This window comes from Scyliorhinus canicula, chromosome 7 (assembly GCF_902713615.1).
Source record: "Scyliorhinus canicula chromosome 7, sScyCan1.1, whole genome shotgun sequence".
In the NCBI taxonomy this organism is placed as follows: Eukaryota; Metazoa; Chordata; class Chondrichthyes; order Carcharhiniformes; family Scyliorhinidae; genus Scyliorhinus; species Scyliorhinus canicula.
In genome coordinates, this window is record NC_052152.1 from 39,154,726 (window position 1) to 39,172,573 (window position 17,848).

The window sequence follows — 17,848 nt, forward strand, 5'->3', positions numbered from 1 at the left end:
CACTAGAGGATATTTAAATTGAATGAAGTTCTCAGAAGTTTCTGCACACAAACTAACGTGCATGTGAGGCGGTCACAAGCTTTTCAGCTGAAAAGGGGGTGGCCGATCTCCAATCAAACCCTTAACATATAAACAAATGAAACATACGTGCAGGTTCCATCAGAAAGGACATCGCTTCCCTCAAGCGGTTCCTCTTTTACATCATCTGGACACCTCACTTCTCCTTATTCTCTGTGAACAGGGTCACAAAGGGGTTGCCGTGTCGGGAGTCAAACATCAAGCCCTCCTCTTCTCCCAGATCCCATACACTCGTATGGATCAGGCATGCAATCTTTGCATTATGTGACCGGGGGATCACTCTCGTCGTTACGGACAAGTCGCCAAGAATTGCCCCGGTGCCAAAATGTGGGGTCTAAAATGGAAGGAGCATTGTCGGGGTCGTCGGTGGTGGGTCTGGGTGTGGGTTTGGATATTTAATGTTGGTGATCTCGATGGGGTCACTGGAGTCGGGGTCGTCGTCGCTGAAGTCGGGGCTGTAGGGTGGAGTGCTGTGGCTGTCCTCAGTTTCACAGTCACTGTCACTGTCTCTGCTGTGGCAGCTTGTGGGCGTTCCGGGGCGTGGTCTGGAGTCAGTGGGTGGAGTCGAGGTCGAGTCCGATGAGGAACTGGTCTGTGAGGGGGAGGGTGGAAATGTGTCTCTTGTGGGCGGAGCGATATGTTCTGTTGCATCGAGTAGGACATGGTGTGTGTGGTTTGACTGTGTTCCATAAGCCTTCAGTTGGTTAATATGAAACCACGCAGTCTTACCGTTGGGGTATTTTATTCTATAAACTGAGGAGCTGATTTTGTCCGAAATTGAATACGGGCCGGAAAATTTAGGAGCCAAAAACGTGCTGGGGTTGTAAACAGATAACATAACCTGTTGTCCAACCTGAAATTCCGTGGGGTGTACATTCTTATTAAAACAAGCCGTGCTCTGTTTTCGTCGTTTGCCTAAGGTTACTGCGGCTGCTAACTGTGCAGACCTCACAGTTTGCTCTAAATCTTTGATTGCTTTCTCATGTGTGAGGGATGTCACTTTGGGGCTGGTCATGTCCAGTCCTAAAAGGAATTCTGTCCCTTTCATAGGGCGTCCGGTCATGAGTGTGTGTGGGGTGAAACCTGTAGATGATGAGACTGTATTGCGGATGAACATTAGTGCGAATGGGAGCACGGAGTCCCAAGTCGAATTGTTCTCCTGTACCATCTTCCTAAGGGTCGATTTTAGGGTCCAATTCATGCGTTCTACTATCCCGCTTGACTGGGGGTGATACGCAATGTGGAAGTTTTGTTTTATGCCGAATATGGTCAGGACGTTCTTCATAACCCGTCCTGTAAAGTGAGATCCCTGATCTGACTCTATACTTCTGGGGAGACCCCATCTCGTAAAGATGTGGTGGGTCAGGATCTTTGCAGCTGTCTTAGCTGTGTTGGTTCGTGAAGGGAAGGCCTCTACCCATTTGGTAAAGGTATCTATGACCACCAGAACATATTTATAGCCATTCCTGCAAGGGGGCAATGGTCCTATAAAATCGATCTGGAGGTTTGTCCAGGGGCCATTAACGGGGAGAGTGTGGCTGAGTTGTGCCTTCTTTGAGTACCTCTCCGGGTCATTCTGTGCACAAATTAGACAATTCTCTATGTAGTGTGTCACATCTTGTCGTAAGTTGGGCCACCAACAGAGTTGTCTAAGGTGTCTTGTGGTCGGGTCGATCCCTTGGTGTCCATGACTGTCATGGAATAAGGCAATCATTTGATTCCTATCTTGTTCAGGAACCACATACAGTTTGTCTTTAATGATCACACCCTCATGTGTGGTCAAAACGTGTTTGAATCTATCATATTGTGCTACGAAGTTTCCTTTAAAAATCTCCCGGAGATTTCCGTCCTGTTTCTGTGCCTGTACTAAATCTTTGATGTCTGTCTGTGAGACCTGAACTGCACTCACAGGGGCGCTAGCTGGTGCGGTAGCTGGGGGTGTCCAAAAGTGACCTCGCCTGGAACCTGCTTTTGCCAGTGCGTCGGCTTTTACATTTCCAGGGGGGGATGACCTATGGTGACTCCTAACTTTAACTATGCCATACGTCCTATCCTTTGCCTTCTCTAGGATATGGCGGAGTAATGGGGCTGATGGAAGGGGTTTCCCGTCTGCGGAGACAAAACCTTGTGTCCTCCACAGGGGTAGAAAATCGGTCAGGCTGTTACAAACATATAAGCTGTCCGAATATATGTCTGCTGGGCTGGGAAACGAATCTGGGTGGTCCACTATATATGCGATGGCCGCAAGCTCTGCTGCCTGCGCGCCTAAGTGACCTGGTAATTTTAAAGAAATTTCCTCTAGTGCGCGACCCTGCGCATCCTCAACATAGATCCCGCACCAGTGATGCGTTCTCCTTCTAAAACTGTGGATGAACCGTCCACATATATTTTCAGTGGGGCACATGTGTCTGTGTGCTGGGGGCTCTGGCTTGAATTCCCTATCTTTCTGGGGGGCGTCTTTGCAATGAAGGGTCCTGTGTTGTGTAGGGGTGCTACAATTTCACATTCATGGGGTTGTCCTGGATATTGGAGGTTGTCCGCTAAAAATGTGTGTGTCCTGGTCCGTTTAACTGTTATGTCCCGTCCTTGTAACAGTAACGTCCACCTAGCTGCTCTTATCTGGCTCACTGAACCGTCCTTCAGTCGACCGTCTAAAAGTAACTGTGTGGGGGTGTGCTCGGTCAAAATGGTGATGGGATTGAGTCCGGTAATGTACGAGAAGTACTGAACTGCCCAAAAAACTGCTAGGAGGTGCCTCTCGCAGGCTGAAAATCTTTGCTCTATGGGGTCTAAAAGTCGTGAGGCATAAGCCACGGGTCGTAGCTGCTCGTGCCGTTCCTGAAGGAGCACGGCCGAGAGGGTCAGATCTGTGCTAGCTACCTCTATTGCATAGGGGGAGAGTTGGTCTGGGACTTGTAGCGCGGGTTCTGCGCTAAGGGCCTTTTTTAATTCTTCCACAGCCTCTGTATGCTGCGGAAGCCATTCCCAAGGGGCTCCTTTCTTAAGGAGGTCTGAGAGTGGGGCTGCCTTTGTCGCAAAACCATCGATATGGTTCCGACAGTACCCAACCAGTCCTAAAAACGACTGGAGGGCTGAAACATTCTGGGGAAGGGGCAATTTGACAATCGATTCAATTCTTTTGAACTCGATCTCGCGTTTGCCGTGCGTGATGACTGTACCCAAATACATCACTTGGTTCTCTAATATCTGGGCCTTTCTGGGGTTAACTTTACATCCGATTGAGTTCAGAAGTTCCAGGAGCTCGGCCAGAAGCGTGATGTGCTCTGCCTTGGTGTCTGTCTGCAGTAATGGTTGTCCACATACTGTACCAGACATTCGGGTCGGGAAAATTTGACTAAACCATTTGCCAGCTGTCGGTGGAAAATGGAGGGTGAATTGTGGAATCCTTGTGGGAGGCATGTCCACATATACTGCTGTCCTTTAAATGTGAAGGCAAATTTGTACTGGCACGCCTTTGCCAATGGGATTGACCAGAAGCCATTGCTAATGTCCAATACCGTGAAATATTTGGAGTGGAGTCCCTGTTTGAGCATGGTCTCGGGACTTGTTGCTACCGTGGGGGCTACTGCTGGGGTTACTTTGTTGAGTTCCCGATAATCAATGGTCAGACGCCATGATCCGTCGGGCTTCCTCACTGGCCAAATAGGTGCATTATTGGTCGAGGCTACTGTCCTAAGTAGCCCTTGCTCTAATAAGCTTTCTATCACTTTTCCAATTTCTCCCTCTGCTTCTAGGGGAAATCGGTACTGTTTCTGTGGTCTCGGGTCAGGTCCAGTAACTTGAACTTGTCCAGTCATTCTGCCGCAGTCGTGCCGGTGACTGGCAAATGCTGTCCTGTGTCGGTTCAAAACTGCCCTAAGTTGTCTGTCCGTGCTAAGCGTGGTCAGGTCGAAACAATAGTCGCCTACTGCGCTAATCCTATTTGCATACTCTCCTACTGTGAGAGTTGCGGGTGCTCTGTCCGATTTTGCCATTCTCCAGACACACTGATTGACTGGATCGAACGACAGGCTGTGGGCATTCATGAAGTCAATGCCCAGTATGTGTTCTGCTGTGCGGGGCAGATTAACTAAAACAATGGGGTGTCTGGTGGAGATGTTCCCTAGCTGAATGGATACAGGGGCTGTAATGTGTCCCTGCTGCGAGTGACCTGTAAATCCGCTGAGTGTAATTGTGGATGTGGCCGGCCACGTGTCTGCCTGTGCAGTAATGGTGGAATTAATTGTTGTGCAGGACCCTACTGTGTCCCAAAGTAATTCTATGGGCTTCCCTCTAACCTTTGCTGTGACTACCGGCCTCCCGGATTGGTCCCAGAGGGTGTCACAGACCCAAGTGGGGAGCCTGAACACCGTCAGTCCGTTCCGTCCACATTGGTCTGTCCTGGCTGCGTCTCTATACTGTGAATAGGCTTAGCTTTGTTCCTATTCAGAGTGCCTGTCTGCTGGCCTCTCTGAGATCTCTGTGGGCCGTTGCATTCCCTTGCAAAATGTCCTAATTGTCCACAGTTGTAGCATTCCTGCGACTTCTGTGGGGGGCTGTTCTTTCCCTCGTTTACCCATGCGGGGTTTTGGTGCGCTCTCACTTCCTGAATATCCGCTGCAGCCTGAGCTTCCTCTGGGGTCTTTACTTTAACTTTGCCCTGGACAGATTGTTCCCAAGCGCGGGACAATCTTTTCAGAACCCATTTCTCATTATGGGCCTCTTCTGAGGGGTCGTAATTACTACAAACATTCTGTCCTGCATCTGTGGCGTGGGAGATTATGGTGCGGGTCCATTTAACCATATTGTCTCGGTTTAAATGTGCGCGGTCTAATTCGCCAAAAACGGCAGTGAAATGGATCCACAGCCTTCCTGCGAATGTTGTGGGATGCTCTGTCCTCTTTTGCCTACACTTATTTAGGCCTTCGACTGGGTCTCCTCTATTGTACCCTATCGCGTCTAAAATGGATGTATGCATCTCCTCTAGTGTGCCTCCTCCAACGTTCTGTGGGTCGGGGAGGGCTGCAACTACTGATGGGTCTAAACTCAAAACTGTGAGCTTCACTTGCTCTCTTTCATCCAGGCCGTACATGGTAGCCTGCTGTTTCACTTTCGCGAAAAATTGGTGGGGGTCTGCGGTGGGGAGAAACGGGGTGATTTTCTCACACGCGTCCCTGAGTTGCGTTACAGTTAAGGGGGTGGTGTAGGTGATGTCGGGTGCGCCGTCTGTGGTTGCCTTTCTTTGGGTGGTGACTGGGTTCATAGGTGCGGGTGCTATCTGATCTGTGGGGGGTTGGGGTGCTTTCCTTTTCTGTTGCGCTGCTGGCGCACATGTTCCCTGAACATAGCGCTGCGCTGTCTCGCTCAATTCTTGCCAATCTGGGGCATTTTCCTCATCCAACTCTGTCCCAAAGGTGCTTTGGAACCCATTCTGCACTGAAAGCAACAATTGCAGCTCTGCAATCTGCTTCCTACACTTTGCGTGGTCCACTGTGCTCTGTCTTTGCTCAGTGGTGGCAGCATGGAGTGCCCTTAAAGCTGCCTTTAGGTCAGAGCATTGCCTCTGCAATGCCTCTACCTGCTTTTCTGACTCTTCTTGTATCAGGACTGCACGCTGCACATCTTGATAGGCTTTTTCGTATTGGGTCTGGGAACTGCTCAGATGGGCTAGACACGACTGATGTGCCCTCTTGGCATCATCCACCTCTCTACCCTTCTCTGCCAGCTTCCCTCTTAGCTCGAGGTTTTCCCTTTCGATGTCCCTGACATCCACTTTACTCATTCTATTCCTCTCCTCTAACTCTGCTCAGAGCGTCCGAACGACCTCCTCTGTGCCTCGCAATTGTGCCAAACAGGACACGATTGCCATCGGCTTGCGTGCTTTACTTAAATTCTTTTTATGAATTTGAGAGAGGTTCTCCCACGAAGTATGTCCTATACTCCCGGGACCTGTCTCCTCATTCACACAAAACTCATTCCAAAGGGGCCATCCTTTCCCTTTGAGATACTTTCAGAGTTCCAGTTCCCATACAGGACACTGGCCTACTCTGCTACTGCTGGTCGCTGCGACCACGAACTGTTCTGGATTCATGAGGCGTTCCATTGCCTGCATGGCCATTTCCTCTTTCTGTCTTTAATTTGGAACAGGGGATGATCAGGTAATGTTTCAAAATACGGGTACGGCTTTCGCTATGTTCCAATTATAAAACTCCCGACAGTTTGTCGCAACAAAAATCTCTCAGTTTAACCTTACAACCCTGTTAGTTACGCATGCAAAAACACACTTCCGAATTATCGTTATTGATTTGAACTCCTTGAACACCTGTGGTATTTCCTTTTTCCCAATTAGATTTCTAATTCAAATTTCTGGGTTCTCTCGGAGTGGGGGGGCTACTTCTAATCGAGTCCCGTCTGGATGTTGCCACTAAATGTTGCTCGTTTTGGGTGAGTGTGCTTAACACTCACTTGGCTCTGTTTCTCGTTCTAAGCTCTGGAGTCGGCAGGTGCCGTAAAGACACCGTCACAAGTTTCAAGGTCAAGTTCAAAGCAATAAAGCTGTACACCAATTAGTAAGTCCAAAACAATTAGAGTTTATTATAACACAATTATAATAACACTCATGCACACACTAAAGATTAAACCTACTTCTACCACTAAACAACTAATACTTAGCTAAGAAGGAATTGCGAGGTCAGGGAACAAGGCCTTTGTTCTGTTCTGGTCTGCAGGCTTCGGATCACTATCAGTCGGCAAGGGTGTAAGTAATGCTGGTTTCAGGTAGCGGTCGTCGTTAGGCACTTACTTATTGGCGGCTGCTGCTCAACGGCTGATGTAGAAGACAGGGGTCTGGAGGCTGGAGTAGGAGGCCGGAGACAGGAGACTGAACCATGTGTGGGACCTTTCTTTTATAGGTCCCAGGGGGTCCGCGCCCCTTTGGGCGGGCTCCCTCACCTGCTGGGGATCGATTGGGCCTCTTCCCAATCGATATGGTTTGAACCCCCCAATCCTAGGGCCGTTCCTTGATCGCTGGGGCGGTTCTTAGGACTTATTGTCCTGGGCTTCTCTGGCTCCACCGTGTCTGGTCTGCTATTGAATGTATCGATTGATATTTAATTTGTGTCCATTGTACCTGGGACTGGCCTGGTATCACCTCATTAATATGCTAACGGCTTTCCATTTACAACGCTGCCTGATCTCTGCAGCTGTCGGGAAACCGGTTTCTGCAATTGTCTCAATGCATAATTGCTCTGCAAGCTGTTTGCTCTTTAACATGTCCATTTTCCCTGCACTCTTCGCAGTCTTAGATTTTGTGTTCGTTAGTGGCCATCTTAGATGGCTACAGGGGGACTCTACCAGGGCTGGGGGGCAGTCAGGGACGTGGGCCATGGAGCCGGGAGCCAGTGTGCCAGAGTGACTTGCCATGGCACTAGGGGGGTGACCAGGCACGGACCACCATTGCCCCGGCCTGCAAGGCAGACACCTTGTGGCACACCCCACTGACCATCCACAATGGACCCTGGTTCTGCAGACTGCCACCGGCAATATGGGTGCCCCATCCCGTCACCCTCTCACCCCGTACCCCAGCTACCACTCCCGCATCCCACCCCCATTTATACACCTTCCCAACTTGCCGCAACCCGCCGGTGGGGTATCACGCGTCCCACCCAAGGGCAACAACACAGTAGCTCACAGTGGCCCCGACAGGGTGGCGCATGATGGGTGCAAACCATGCCCTGTGATTCTCTCTGCACTGAGTGCCAGAAAATCTGTAGTGAAAAATCGGCGTGTGTGTCTGGGGAGATATACACCTGTTTTCAGTCTGAAACTGCCTCTTGCAAACTTTGGGAAAATTCCGCCCACTAACGACCAGGCAGTGAGAGGCCCTGGGCAGGATTCTCCGGATCCCTAGCCACGTGTTTCCCAGTGGCCCACCGTTTGCTAGCGGCGGGATTGTCTCCTCCCACCCACTTGTCAATTTCCCATTGAAGCCACCCCTTCCGCCAGGAAACCCGTGGGCGGGGGATGCACTATCAGTGGGAAAAGAGAATCCCAACAGCCAGAGAATACCGGCCCTTATATCATCACGAGTTTGGGGTCACATTTCCATGCTACCAGGAAGCTGCACACACCCAGAAAGATTGTTGTGTCATCCACTCCCCAGCTTTGGGCTAATGCAGTATCAAGCGACTTGAATGCAGTACCAGCCTGCAGATATGTCCCTAGGCGAAATGTGGGATGGGGCGGTTATGCTGGTGGTGTATGCCTGGGTCAGCAGCAGCCCACAATGTTCGTGAAGCCAAGGAGGAAACCCCTCAAAAATATGATTAGAAAGTCTTTTGCGTATCCCATCACACCAGTCTATCCCTTTAAGGGCCATGTGTAAGGTTGGTAATTCCACCAATATTTCCCTTAAAATTCAATTGGGACTTAACTGTATCATGGCTGCCTGATTTGAATAGTATAGTGGTTAACTACCTGAAACAAGTGGGCAATTAAAAAAGCCGTGAAAGACTGTTAGACTGAGTGTTCCTTCCAGTTGTGGTGTTGCTCCAGGCTGAAACATCCACTCACAATTCTAACACTCTCGGCTGAAAGGGTTTGCTCCTTATTTACAGTGAGCCCTCATTGCCGATCATGCCACCAAGGGAGAACGGCAATGCATGTATGTTGAGTTAAAACAGTTCTATAAATTTGAATTTTGATAACATTGTTATTTTACTTTGTAATTTAAATAATTTGATATTCCATAATTCCCCAAAAGCACCTGGTACGAATCGAAAATGGCATTTATCTTTTTTTCAAAGGACACACATAAGAAAGAAACACATCTACTTCATTCTTTATAATGACTCGTTTAGGGTGCAGGTTATGTGGCAGGTAATGTGCAATGGTCATCTCCCAGGCATCCACAAATGCCACGTTGATGCCCTCAAACATCTTTCTCAGCACAAAATCAAGTTGATAGGAATACCAGTCACTGTTGTAGAGACTGACTTCCCGTGGGAGGGCCTGGACATTGGCCGTCTTTATTACAACCAGTGTGTCTGGATTCCTATCCAACAATCGCAGGATTGACTTGCGGATGTTCTGGAGCCTCCGGATGTACGGTTCCACTGGGAAAGTGTTAAAATGACACCATATGGTGAAGGCTATAACTGTGCTCTTTCCTCCTTTAATCTCATCCAGTTTGTTTGCAATGAATGGCAGATCCTGACTCGCAATGGGGGCGATTCGGATTGGTTTGCCATGGGCATAATATTCCACTTTGATCTTGTTGTCTATATCCAAAGCGAGGTGAGGGCCGGTTGTTTGAGAATTTCCAAGGTCAAACTTCCTCAGACCTAAAACAGATAATGCAATTATCTGTAATTAATACCAAGCCATATTTATTGCAGATGATAATTAACAGGAATTAAGTCAGAGGGCATATTTGAACAAAAGAACATCAAAATGGAACCTTTTCAATCATCTTACTCTACCCAACCTGAAGAAGCTCCATTAAACAATGGGATTGCTCATGCACCATGATGCATTCTCCCTTCACAATCAACCCACACTGATATTTTCATTATACACAGAAAAATCTTTGCAACCAGTAGATTCTAAGGTCCTACACAATTTGCTCAAGCATGTATCTTTTTGTGATAGATTTATGTGATGCAGTATAAAGGCTCTGCTATTTTCGACTATCACCAGTGTGCAATAATGGCTTAATCTCTCCATATTTTCTCCCAGTTGAGGGATTTGAATGTGATATTGTATGAATTCTATCTGTTCCCTAAAAACATCAAGGATACCAATTTTCTGTGTTTATCACGAAGGATCTTATGGTTCCTGAAGATGCTCATTTAATATTGTCCAGAAATAAATCATCTGCACATTTATTTTGATAGAGTGAGCAGCAGATGTTCGTCCCCACGTTTACCTTCATCCAACTCTTTCCTTTTATGGTTTCTCTCTATAATCCATTATAAGGAGATATTAAGAAACATTCTAAGATTCTTCCTAAAACTCTATTTATCAAACATGGGCCAGAATGTTCCGACCATTGAGATTCTCTTTTCCCGCTGGCAGCGCACCCCGCCAATGGGATGGCTTCAATGGGAAATCCCATTGCCAAGCAGCGGGAAGACAGAATCCCACCTCCCGTGAATGGCGTGCCACCGAGAGACACAGGCTGTGCGACCGGAGAATTCTGCCCATGGTCTTTGTAATTTAATTTCATTCTGAGGTTGTGTCAAATAAAGACTGATAACTATTTTTCTTAAATTAGCTTTTACTGATACCTCTTACTATTAGTCAGTAATGCAATCTGGATGGAAAAATAAGGAGAATAAAACCTAAATTATACATTTAAAAAGGATGCAGAAATAGGAATATCTAGTGATTGACATACACAAATTTTTGAAGGTGGCAGAACAAGTTGATGAAACTAACATATTGGATCCTTTACTTTTGACATTGCAATACAGAGTGCAAAGGCAATAAGTTATGCTAACCTTTTATAAAACAATGGTTGAGCCCTAGTTGGAGTATTATAGATGGGACATGCAAGTGAGATATATGGGAATTGAGTCCAGAAATGAGATTGAAGATGTAGCAGGCAATTTTGGGATTAAACTAACTGAGGGAAAACTCTGCTAGCAGAGAGTCAAAGGGATGTGGCCACACCTGGCTGGGTTACATTGTCCCAGTCAGACATAAACCCATTAGTGGGAATACACAGGTTGCCTCAGGTCCATTGTTCTCCGGGACACTTCTGTCTGACCAGCTATTAGCCCATTACTGAGTTTGCTGGACTCTTTGTCCGTCAATGGGAGGTTAGTTGCATATCAATAGGATGGCTCTGTTCTTTTGTATAAATGGGAATAGGCAATCAAACAGCCCAATTGGTCAATTGGCCAGGCTAAATTGTCCCTTAATTGGAAAAACAATTGAGTGTTCAAAAATTTTTTTAAAAGTTGTGTTATGTGATATGCAAGTAACTCCCCTTTGGAACTGGGCTTCTCGCATATTTTCTTTGTATATTTTCTTTTATTGAGGGTGGGTATAAAGGATCCGTGATTGGTTCCTGCAGGGTGCAGACGGGTCTGGTATTCGAGGAGAACAGGCTGTGAGGTGTCAGTGCCTCTTGCACTGCCGGAGTTGAGGGAGATATTTATTGGTGCGCACCAAAACATGATTCAGAAACCTTAACTTGAACACTCTTGGTAATTGTGAGTAATTGCTGTGTGTGAAGGTGTGCACCATTTTACCATGTTCTCATGGCCTCATCCTGTTTCTGCCTTGGTCTCTGGTGGGGCTATAGGGGTATCCAGATATGTCTAATGATTGTATCGAGCCAGTTACACTGCTGTTATCCTGTCCCTCTCTGTATTCATGTATGTTGAGTCCTTTTCCCTTGCTTGCTGTGCTGTTTTGTAGTATTGTTGTTTGTTAAAATGAAAAACTTTAATGAAGGTACCTTCAAAAGAAATTTGAGTTATAGTTTTGCGACAAGACTTTCCCATTCTAAATTTCTTTTGGGGTGCCAATCTGGCACTGCCAGGGTGTCAGGGGCACTCTCTGGGTGCCAGGTGGCAGTGCCAGGGTGTCAGGGGCACTCTCTGGGTGCCAGGTGGCAGTGCCAGGGTGTCAGGGGCACTCTCTGGGTGCCAGGTGGCAGTGCCAGGGTGTCAGGGGCACTCTCTGGGTGCCAGGTGGCAGTGCCAGGGTGTCAGGGGCACTCTCTGGGTGCCAGGTGGCAGTGCCAGGGTGTCAGGGGCACTCTCTGGGTGCCAGGTGGCAGTGCCAGGGTGTCAGGGGCACTCTCTGGGTGCCAGGTGGCAGTGCCAGGGTGTCAGGGGCACTCTCTGGGTGCCAGGTGGCAGTGCCAGGGTGTCAGGGGCACTCTCTGGGTGCCAGGTGGCAGTGCCAGGGTGTCAGGGGCACTCTCTGGGTGCCAGGTGGCAGTGCCAGGGTGTCAGGGGCACTCTCTGGGTGCCAGGTGGCAGTGCCAGGGTGACAGGGGCACTCTCTGGGTGCCAATCTGGCACTGCCAGGGTGTCAGGGGCACTCTCTGGGTGCCAGGTGGCAGTGCCAGGGTGTCAGGGGCACTCTCTGGGTGCCAATCTGGCACTGCCAGGGTGTCAGGGGCACTCTCTGGGTGCCAGGTGGCAGTGCCAGGGTGTCAGGGGCACTCTCTGGGTGCCAGGTGGCAGTGCCAGGGTGTCAGGGGCACTCTCTGGGTGCCAGGTGGCAGTGCCAGGGTGTCAGGGGCACTCTCTGGGTGCCAGGTGGCACTGCCAGGGTGACACTGCCAAGGGTCAAGGCCTGAAGGGGGGCCAGGGCCATGAAATGGCGGTGAAATGGGGTTATGATGGGTCTGAGGGGTGAAGGGGAGGTATGAAGGGGCTTCATAAAGGTTGTGGGAGGCGTGAGGAGGGTCTGAAGGGGGGGGGGGGGGAGTCTCGGTGACCCCCTAGCAGGGTGTGCCCACTTGGGGGGGTTGGGATGGTAATACCCAAAGTGGGTGTGGGGGACTCTCAAACTCACACAGAGATTGGGCACCCTTTCAAAATGATGCCCCGATCTCTAAGAAGTCGGTTTTGCTGGCGAGTTCCACTCCCATTCATGAAAATATTTCTATGGGTGCGAATCTCAGGCCTCATTGTGCTCTCGTTCGAGCGAAACAAGCCCAGTGAATAGCGGGAGAGGCCAAAAATGAGATCCACGCCAGGCGCCACACAGTCTGGTGATGCAACTGGCCCACTCCCATAAGCAAAATTGGGATCTTGCCGTAGTGTGGCGAGAAACTAATTATCACCGTTTAAGCCCTATTTCCATACAATTAATGGAAGCCACCCCATATCCAATGGCCTTCCATCATTCATTCCACCACCGTGCACTGGAGTGGCACGTCCAGCGGCTCGGGCTCTTCGCCTGTGAGCAAAGATGCCTACTCCCCTCCTCGGCTCCCCACAGAAGCCCTTCCAACAGGTTCACATTTTTCAAGAAGAGTACAAATCGGTGCCAGCTTGACCACTTGCTGGGGAGGCCCCTGAATCATGGGAGGCCATTGGATATGGGGTGGCTCTCATTAGTTGTATGGAAATTGGGCCTAAATAGTAATAATTGGATTCTCACCATGCTATAATGAGATCCCGATTTCGCCTATGGGAGCAGACCAGTTGCATCACAAACTGTTTGGTGCCTGGCGCGGTTCTCCATTTTGGCCTCCTCCCGTTATTCACCTGCCTTGTTTTGCTTGAGCGAAAGCGCAACGAGGCCAGAGAATCGCGCCCAGGGAGGCTACCCAATGTACCACAAGCGCTCCATATTTGACCCCATACAATGGGCAACCCCATACAATGAGTATTCTTCTTTTCATATAATCTAATCATTTTTTATTGTCACAAGTAGGCTTACATTAACAATGCAATGAAGTGACTATGAAAAGCCCCTGTCGCCACATTCCATCGCCTGTTTGGGTATCCACATAGGCAAGGGGAGAACGTGCAGACTCCACACAGACAGTGACCCAAGCCAGGAATTGAACCTGGGACAGTGGAGCTGTGAAGCAACAGTGCTAACCACTGTGCTACCGTGCTGCCCAGTCCCCATCATATAATTATGGATATTGCAGTGCAGAAGTCATATTTTGCAGGTCATATTTATGGGGTTTATTCATAGATCTGCCAACTATAATTACTCATCCGGAATTTCCTCAGGAATTTTCACAATTAAGTTCAATGGAAGTAAAAATCGGGAGAAATGTGCAACGGGTTAGTGATAAGCTGTTTTACATTATCTCGCCAAATCAAGGTTACCCACATTGTGTTCAATAATTATTCTGCTCAATTCAAAAATATTTAATTTGGACACACACCCTATTTACGAATTGTGGCACATGCATTCTGGTTTAGAATGTGGTGTGCATAAATGAAAATCTCAAATCCATGGCTTAATACATCCAGAGAAGTGAATGGTGACTAAGGAGTTGTTGAAAATTAGTTCGAGGCTGAGTTATAATTAACACGTAAAGCAGATTGTGCCAAATTGCCAAAATACACAAGCAATGGTTAAATCTAACCTGGCAAAAATTCTGTCAAATATTCAAACCACTGGCGTATGGTGGAATCTCCGAAAATGTAAACATTTTTCCCGTGGAGGCAGTTTGTAATACTTTCATGAGTGTAATAGTGCTGAATGTTACAGCTTGTTGACACCCACTGGTCCCGATAATAAAACCCAGATGGTGAAAGCAGACGTTTTCCAGGGATGCATTCGCCATGATCGTTACCTGCAAATAAAAGATGCTCGACTGAAAAATAAGCTGGATATGGAAGCGCTGGTGCAGAGTATCATCCCCTTCCTTCCCGCCATTTGGAAATGTTTTTAAAAGGCTGCCTCTCCCACCTGGGGGCCCATGCCAACAGCTTCATGGCATGGGCAGCATATTATGGGGGCCAATTGACTTGGTAAAAAGCCCAATTGATCCTTGATTACCTACTTAAATATGGTGAGCAGACGGCTGATATCAGTGGCTGCCCAGTCCCCACCTTTTAGGAGTGAGATCAGGGGTGGGCTGGATTGTGGTAGGGTGGGCACACACCCGGTGAGCACATGTCCGGTGAGCACCTGTCTGGTGGCCACCCGTCCAGGGGGCACCTGCCCCATTTTATGTTCACCCCACCAAGAACACACATAGTGGGTGCATGTAAAATGCAGCCCCTTCGCTGTAATTTGGGTTCTGGGCCTTTTATGATACCTTAGTACATGGGGCGACGGTTAGCACTGCTGCCTTTCAGCGCTAGGGACCCAGGTTCGATTCTGGCCTTGGCTGACTGCCTGCATGGAGTTTGCACTTTCTCCCAATGTCTGCATGGGCTTCCTCCGGGTGCTCCAGTTTCCTCCCACAGTCCAAAGATGTGTAGGTTAGGTGGATTGGCCAAGCTAAATTGCCCTTAGTGACAAAGATGTGCAGGTTAGTTGGAGTTAGGGGGATAGGGTGGGGGAGTGGGCCTCGATAGGGTGTTCTTGGTAGGGTCGATGTAGACTCGATGGATCGAATAGCCTCCTTCTGCACTGTCAGGATTCTATGGATCACCTTGAATCTCTGTGCCTATGATAGGTCAGACATGGCTGAGTCCTCTGTCAACCGGAGTGTGAGGGAAAAGTCAGTTGAGGATAAAGGCAGATATGTCAGAAGCGATGTTTTCGAAGGTGGCATCATCAGACCAGATGTGGCACAGTCACACAGTCTATCTCCAACACATCTCTACATTTCCTTGACTTCTCAGTCTCCATTTCTGGCAATTGACTGCCTACCAGCGTTCATTACAAACCCACCAACTCCCTTCATGGAAGGTGGTGGCACAGTGGCGCTGTCAGTGGCTAGTGACCCAGACACCCATGATAATGCTTGGGGACTCGGGTTCGAATCCCACACAGCAGATGGTGGTACTTGAATTCAATTTTTTAAAATCTGGAATTAGAAGTCTAATGATGACCATGAGACAATTGCCAATTGTGATAAAAGAGCATATCTGGTTGAATTAATGCCCTTTAGGGAAGGAAACCTGTCATTTTTGTCTGGTTCACATGTGACTCCAGACTCACAGCAATGTGGTTGACTCTTAAATACCCTGAGCACAAGGGCAATTAGTGATGTGCAATGAACACGGGCCTAGCCAGCGATGCCCACATTTCAAGTATGTCCCCTCTTAGACGAAAAGACTGAAACTGCAGATAATAATGCAGGAATATCCTCACCAATACCCTGTATAAATGTAGTAGGATGTCTTTACTCTTATTCTGCAATCCCTTTGTAACAAAACCAAACATATAATTTGCCTTCCTAAATGTTTGCTGTACTTACATCTCTTTCTGTGTTTTATGAGCAAAGACACCATTTCCCAATCTCTCACTTTTGTAAAAATATTCTGCTTTTTCATTTTTCCCACCAGAACTAATAATTACGCATTTGCCACATTGTATTGCATCTGCAAATTCTTCTGCATTCACTCAACCTTCCTATATCCTTCTGCAGCCTCTTCACAGTCCCTTTAATGCTTACTTCCCACTTAACTTTTTTATCACCAGCAAAACTTCACACATTACACTCAGTTCCCTCATCGAAGTCATTACTATAGATTGCGAATCAATAGATGAGGCCTATGCTCCTCGTGCACAGCGCTAGTTATAACCTGGTAGTCTGAATATGACCCGTTTATTCCTACCCTCTGTCTTCTGCCATTAACCAATCCAGGTCAATGTATTACCCCCAACCCAATAGGTCATTCCCCCATCCTCAAGAGTCTCACAAACATACTTGAATCCAAAGGCACTTTTCGTACTTTGAGGGTGATTTAACGGAAAGGTTTCTAAAAGTGTCATTTGTGGCGGTTTTTCAGTGAATTTCCCGCCGACTCTGACGGTGAGTTCCCCAACGCGATCTAACGACACTGAGTCATTTTTCTGCGCCCAGGGGAGTTTCTCACTGGTTTAACCCACATGTTGGGCAGGATTCTCCAGCGCATCTGTCCGGCAACCGGAGAATGCCACTCGAGGTCAATGGATTTCTCCATTGTCTGCCTCTCGCCCGTGGCATTCTTGCGGCTGGCGGGGTGGAAGAATCCAGGCCGTAGAATTATTTTCATCACTGGGGAGCGGAACTCAGAGATTAGCCCGCTATTTTGAAATGGTGCACAGATCTGTAAGTGAGCTTGTGGGTGCTCCACATACCCCACCCATAGGCAATGTCAACCCCACATACATGGGAATTTCTCACCCCCACCCCACAAGTGAGGATACCTTACTAAGGGGCCCCTGTGGGCTCCCCTGCTTCAGCACTCCACGACATTCCCTTGCAGGCTCTGCTTTCCAGGACCCTGACCAGGGGTGAGCAGGGCCAAAAGTTAAAGGCCTAACCGCTTTCCATATCAGAACAATTATTGTCTTGCTGTAATAAAATTGGCAATTTGTTGTAATTCTGTGCAGCAATTTCGATGTAACTGTGCTCACAGAGGCTGCATGGATGCGCAGGCTGGAGTTGTGGCAGTGTAGCCTGAACAGCTCCAGGGTGGCATAAAACAGAGCACCAGAGGAGAGGAGTCGGATGCTGCAGGTGAGTCAGCAGAAGACATCAAAGAGGTTGCCCTCTGATTACTTTGTGGATGAGTTTGCTTGTATGACCAGATCACCTGTGTGGGACTCACGGGGAAGAGGAGCTTGAACTATGAAGGGTCAATTACAGGGCATCAAGAGAAGGCAAAGGTGCCATTGACATAGTTCACTCTGATTGAGCCTCCTCCAGTGAGGTAGAGGGAGGGAGAAGGAGGAAGAGTAAGCAAGCAACTATTTGAGTCAATGTAGTGAGTGTCATAGTGATGCTGACCCCCTTGCCAGAAGGCTAGTGAGGGTAAATACACCCAAGGAGGAGTCAGTATATTAAAGCAGAAAGGCCAGCAGTGTTGTGAAGAGGCACTTAATTGGCCATGTAAGTCACTCCAATGACCTCTGGGATGGAGGGTTCTATTCCACCTTCCCTGACACTGGTAAAATTCCATGGAGTTGGGAAGAAGATGAACACTCTGGACTCCAACTTCTCTCACTATTTTCCACCCCCACACCCCAGCTGTGTCTGGAGGGTGGGTAAAATTCAAAGCATTGTGTGTGATGTCATAAGAAGTTAAACCATTAGATGAGTTTGACATTGGAACAGTATTAACCAAATTAACAAAAACTTATGAAAAGAAAAAAGATTTGGTCAGAAAGAAATCTTACTCCC

The 17,848-nt window shown here is 48.1% G+C and overlaps 1 protein-coding gene across 1 annotated transcript in view; it reads right to left on the reverse strand.

The window, feature by feature from the left end:
* Window positions 1–8,865: 8,865 nt before the first annotated feature.
* Window positions 8,866–17,848, reverse strand: part of LOC119968599 (NXPE family member 3-like) — a 37,629-nt gene continuing 28,646 nt past the window's right edge. The window contains exons 7-8 of the mRNA XM_038801224.1: window positions 14,150–14,359; window positions 8,866–9,419 (exon numbers count right to left, since the gene is read on the reverse strand). Of these exons, the coding sequence (XP_038657152.1) occupies window positions 8,866–9,419; window positions 14,150–14,359 (764 nt within the window). The remainder of the gene's footprint in view (window positions 9,420–14,149; window positions 14,360–17,848) is intronic.